Raw genomic sequence first — 6,020 nt, 5'->3', positions numbered from 1 at the left:
AAGGTGAAGTGGAGCAAAAAAAAAAAAAAAAACAAAAAAAAAATAATTAACCCCTGTATACACATTTACAAAAAAGGGGAAAAAAAAAAAAAAAAAAAAAAAAAAAAAAAAAAGCAGCCGAAGGGAAACAAATTTTATTTTCCAGCTAGCTGATCAATTTGTCGCTCCATTTGGCAGCGCGCCTAGCAACTGTCCATAATGTAGTTGTACAGCACTGAGCAGTTTCTAACGCAGCCCAGTTTGTATTTCTTCAGGTTGTTGTGATCCATTATATTTTGGCAAGAGCTGAGGATGATAGGGTGATGCTTGGGATCGATTTTGTTGCACTCGAAGACGAGGCGATCCAATGTTTTATTCAGGTCCATCAGGACCATTTTGTGTGACATGTTGTGCTGAACAAGCACAATTAGTACACGAGCCATGATATCCAGTCTAGTCACTAAATTGTCAATAGACATGTTCATGGGATTGATCAAAAATATTTCCTTAAGGTAAAGCTCTAAAATGTTTTCATAGTACAAAATTAGCTCGTTTTTTTGTTTCGGCATTTCTTCTTTGAGATCATCTCCATCGTTGTTGTCGTGCTGGGCAGTGTGGTTTTCTTCATCCTTGCCGCTATCCTTGACGCTATCCTTGACGCTATCCTTCACGCTATCCTTCACGCTGTCCAGGGAGCTCTCCACGGAGACGTCTGCGGAGCCATCCGCGCAGCCATCCACGGAGTACAGTTTGCTCGCATTTGACCATGAATTTCCGTAAAAGGAAAATTTGTTATCAAAGTATACGTGCAAATGCAGGGGAATTAAAAACATGGAGAGGAATCTTGTAAGGCTTGTTAATTCATCTTCGTTTATATTTAGCGCACTCATGTTCGGTAAGCAAAAAACTATATACTTGGAAAATTGTTCAATAACATCGCGCATGCTTCGAAGGCTGGCCCTCATGTTTCGCAATTGGACACCACAGCCAGTGTTTTCCCAGTTGGGCAAAAGGTGCAGGTGCGGCAGGTAATTCTGTGTGATGAAGTCAAAGTAATCCCATTTTTCTAAACACAGACTATTTGTGTAGCATGTGAGTGTGTAAATCATGATTTTCAGAAACTTGGTTTTTGAAGAAAACCAACAATCGTCCTTTTTCTTTCTCATGTCTTTATTGAAATCGTATTTGATATATTGAATCATAATATTGAGGACGGTGTTGAAAATGAAGGAGGAGGTAAATTTGCAGGTGGTGGCATGGGATCTAAATGTGTCGAGGGGGCCTGAGTTTCCACTGTCCGTTTGGTCCATTTGGTCCGTTTTGTCCGCTTTGTCGGCTTTGTTGGCTTTGTTTGTCTTGTCCTTTTTGCCCTCTTTGTCCTTTTTGCCCGTTTTGTCCTTTTTGCCCTCTTTGCCCGCTTTGTTCGTCTTGTCCTTTTTGCCCTCTTTGTCCTCTTTGCCCGCTTTGTTCATCTTGTCCTTTTTTCCCGTTTTGTCCGCTTTGCCCGCCTTGTCCGCCTCTCCCTCTGGAGAATCCAGGTACTGGCAATAGTCTGTTAGACCCTTATCCGTGATGCATGTCGGTTTTTGCCAACGAAAGTGAGATTTGTTTGCATCATCGTTTATTTCTCCTAAGTTTCTGAAGCAGGGGGGGATAATTTCCTCCACCTGTGTGAAGAGGTGGTCTCCCATGCGCTTGTACTTTTTGCCAGCTTCCCGATCAAGAGACGCATTGTTCCACTGCTCCTGCATGGTATTCAACAAGACAAGGTACTTGACGTAAAAAAACTCGAGGGTGAAAAGGATATCTTCGTGCATTATGTTGTGTTGGCCAAGGGAAACGACTAAGTCCTTAACATAGTGGTTAATGACAGAAATGCAATTCACCAAAAGGCTTACAGGTATTTTTTTTACTGTTACATTTTCATCGCAAGGCCAATATTTATTTGCACTTTTTTGGTCTCCCTTGAACAATGCTACAGTATGCTTTCTCCTGACGAAGTAGTCATGGCTTATTCGTTTGGACTCCACTATGGCTTCTCCCTGGGCGTGTGAACAATCTTCTACCGGCTCGCGTTTTAACGCTCCCGTTGGCACGTCTTTTTGCACCCCTGTCGGCTCGCATTTTGCCACCCCGTTTTTTGCTTCCTTGCAGCACTCGTGCAGAAGAATCGCGCAGTCCATGAACACTTCGTTATCGCGAAAGATGAGCGCTTCCTTGGGGATGACGGCATTTTTTAATTGTATGAACAAATCGGATATGCGAAAAACAGGAAGCACAAAAAACCGCATCATATGATTCACTAAAATATAAAATGTTACGATAGAGTAAACATCAACAGTTGCATTCGCAAGTGTTTCTTCCACAGGACATATCTCTCCTGAATCGACCCCCTGTTTTACAATCTTTACGTTCCTGATTCGTTTTTTTTTTCCCTGCTCCTCAGAGTCTACTAAGGTCTTGTGCGGGCGCTTTTTTGATTTTACTATTCTTTTAGAGTCGCCGTACTGCAAACACGGAAGAGTGACTCCTTCATTTTGTGCTCTCAATTGTGTGTTGGTCGTAATGGGCTGTCCATAACACTGGTCTTCCTTGCACTTTCTAACACAATTGTAAAAAAATGCAGTGTCGATCTGCTTGAGGCATTTCAATACGGTCTTCAATTCAAAATAGCTACTCACACAATTAGATTTATATCTCATGCTTAATGCTTTCCTGAAATAGGTTTCAGTCTTGTATAAGGTCAACTTTTTAATTGAAAAGGGTGGCTTCTTCAAGGCCATGATGAGAAGGTTTTCATCATTCTTGCTGGTCAGGTTACAAAAGCATTCGAATAGTTTCAAGTAATATGTTCCTCTGTATGCAATATCATCCCCTTCGCGATAAAACAATTTTAATTCCTGATCTAAGTTAATGCCATGCTTGAGACAAACCTTTAGAAACAGTAGGTCTAGACGGTCTCGTTTGAGCATTTTGTAATACCTGCAGCGACACATTTGAAGTATTTCTTCCCTTTTCAGTTTCAACAATGCAGTATCGTTCTTCATCCATGGAAGATATATTTTGCGGAGTGCATTCATTTCATTTTGTACATATGCTCTTCTATTCAAATAAAAGACCTTAAGCATGTTTATTATATTTTCAAAATTTTTTTTTTCCGCTCCATAGAGGTAGAGAAGCAACAGGATCTGGTTCTCATTCAGCTGACTCAAGTTGTTCACAAAGAGGGCAGCGAATCTGTGTAGCACTGCTGGGGTCAGGGAATTCATCACCAAGAGGAAGGTCAAGATGAAAACTCCTTCAGATGCATTACAGTGTCTGGTATCCATTCTCATGATGTTCCGAACGTCAAAGCGACTGTTTAGGTTTGTTTGAATCTCCTCCCCTGCCACCTCGTCCTCTACTGCGTCCTCTACTGCGTCTGCTACTGCGTCTTTTACTGCTACTTCGCCTTCTACTGCTACTTCGCCTTCTACTGCTACTTCGTCTTTTACTGCTACTTCATTTACTGCTACTTCATTTACTGCTCCGTCATTTACTGCTCCGTCATTTACTGCTCCGTCATTGACGGCTATTTCATTTACTACTTCTTCTTCTTCCTCCCACGAGTAGGGTTCTGCGAGGTCATCGCATCCGCCCTGCTGATGGCGCTCGTCGAGCAGGAACATCATGTTGAGAACGGAGAATTCGTCAAAGGTTCCTGCCTTCTTCTGCAGACTAGGGGATACGTCGCCAGTGCACTTTTCATTCTTGAACACACAGTACTGCCCATAACTTCCATGTCTGCACAAATTTCCCTCGTTGAGAATTTCCTCTTCAGTAGCGCCTAACGCCTTGTGCATACCCTTGTAGATTACATGGTCCCAATGCATGTGCATAGCAAGCAAAGTGCTTTCGGGTAGGACATATTTCTTGTATTTTTTTTCGCTGAACTTAAATACTTTGCTCTTTGACCAGGGGCCTTTTTTTAAGGTAAAGAGGGGCTTCTTATACATGTCGCAGTCGTTCTGCTCGTTGCACTGCGTCTTTCTGTTCTTCATGGTGAACTTCTTACTGCGCTTCTTACTGCACTTCTTACTACTCTTCTTGCTTCTCTTCTTACTGCACTTCTTACTGCACACGGTACTGCACATGTCACTGCACATGTCATTGCACATGTCATTGCACATGTCACTGCACTGCTCGACGTACTTGTTGATACACTTCTTCACGTACTTGTTTCTGTTCCTCTTCTGCGGTCTTGGTGACCATGCTCCTACGAGGCGTTTGTTCTGGAGGTGGTTGATGTTGCCCTCCTCGTCCTGCATCTCCCACGCTCTTTCTATGGCATTGTAATTGATACGCTTCCCGAAGGTCATACCACGCGTTCGCATCTTGCACATATTTTCCTGCTTGTCTTCATCCTCCGACTTTACTTCCTTCTCCAACATAACTTCGTTCTCCAACTTGACTTCCTTATTCCATGTGACTTCCTTCTTACACTTGACTTGCACCTGCCCCTCATCATTATCGTTCTTAACATCTTCCTTAGAATCGCCCTCACCATGTGATGCATCCATGAACATGCTAGAGTTATGTCCTGACATCAGGTAGCAAGCCAGGTCCTTCTCATCCTCCACAGAGGCGCCTCTCCCGGGGGTGTTCTCATGCGACGTGTGTCCAACGGGGGTCCGGTCGTTGGAGTTGTTCTCATCGGAGAAGTTCTCGACGGAGGTGTTCCCATCGCAGCCGTTCTCAGCAGAGGTGTTATCAGCAGGGGGGGTAGCAGAGGGGCTGGCGTCAGCAGAGGTGTTTGCAACAGGACTGGAGCTCTTCACCTCTGTTCCAGCCGCAGTGTCCTCTTCAGAAAGGTCCCTTTGAGCTTCTTGCTCACTCTTCTGCACCTGTTGTCCGTCCCTTTTGTACTCCTTCCATATGTCTAGGTTTTCCATGTACTCATCTAACACGCGTAGTTCCTCCACATTCAGGTTCACATTAGGTACGTCTCCATTGGTGTTATCAACTTGGTGCTCGAAAACGCTTATGCCTCCAGCCGTATTTTTTGCTGCTGCTGATTGTGGCAGTGTCGCTTTGCTTTCTTTCAGCTCATGAGGGTATGCCTCCTGGGGAAGATCTACGACTTTGGCTTGTTCCCCTTTTTCGGTGGTCCTGGTGTTCTCCTTCATGTTTTCCACACTGCAGGCGCCCTTCGTCATACGGTTATGGCTTACTTTGCCTGTTTGGCGGCTTAATGTGCTTAATACACTTTCGCCTGTTTGGCGGCTTAATGTGCTTAACGTACTTAGTGCGCTGTCGCCTCGTTGGCCGCTTAACACGCTTAATGGGCTTTGTGCGCGGGGGGAGTTCCCTTTTTGTGCGATTTTCCCAACTCTGTTGAGTTTTCCCCTCTTAATGAGTCGATTGAGCTCCTTGACGTCAACGTCGAAGGTGTGCTGTTTCAACTTTTTTAAATTTTGAATTTCCTCACTTAGCAATTTTGAATGTAAATTGTTTGAATCGTGTTGAGAGATAATTTCCTCAATTCCTTTGGAAAAAAATCGTAAAAATTTTGAACTTGTATGTTTTTTACTTTTTAGGTTTAGAAAAGCATAACATGACCTTCTACATGTTTGGAGAAACATTTTTTTATTTTTTATTTTTTTATTTTGTAAAAAAAAAAATAAATTAAATAAATTAAATTCATTTAATTTAAATTTAAATTTATTTAATTTGAAATCAAAAATGATTTTCAAAAAAAAAAAAAAAAGGATTCCTTTTTTATTTTTGTGTGTACATCTTTTTTTTTTTTTTTTTAGAATCTGCCACCCGACGGGGCCAAAATTTGAAAAATAGCTGTTTCTTGGTTGATACAAAAATGGGTGTCGTGTACTTTTTTTTTCTTTTTTCACGGGGCGCTTGCTGAGAGATAACGAATAGCTCGTGTCTTTTCTTGTTTTATTCTCAAGGTGCATGTATGCATTCTCCTGGAAGCGGAGAATTGATCCCGGGGCGAATAGGAGAAGAAGAAGCCAGCAAGCCAAGGTGATGGTGGGTGGTGATGT

At 42.6% G+C, this 6,020-nt stretch overlaps 1 protein-coding gene across 1 annotated transcript; it reads right to left on the bottom strand.

Annotated features, from left to right (window-relative positions):
• Positions 1–182: 182 nt before the first annotated feature.
• On the bottom strand, positions 183–5,600 carry AK88_02862 (uncharacterized protein; the record flags this gene model as incomplete). Its single annotated transcript, XM_012480485.1, has 1 exon — positions 183–5,600. One exon carries the CDS (start codon positions 5,598–5,600, stop codon positions 183–185), a length of 5,418 nt encoding a protein of 1,805 aa, XP_012335908.1.
• Positions 5,601–6,020: the final 420 nt, after the last annotated feature.

The sequence above is a fragment of the Plasmodium fragile genome (genome assembly GCF_000956335.1).
Source record: "Plasmodium fragile strain nilgiri unplaced genomic scaffold supercont1.30, whole genome shotgun sequence".
Lineage (NCBI taxonomy): Eukaryota > Apicomplexa > Aconoidasida > Haemosporida > Plasmodiidae > Plasmodium > Plasmodium fragile.
Note: the sequence above shows the minus strand (reverse complement) of the source record. Positions and strands in the feature narration are given on the sequence as shown.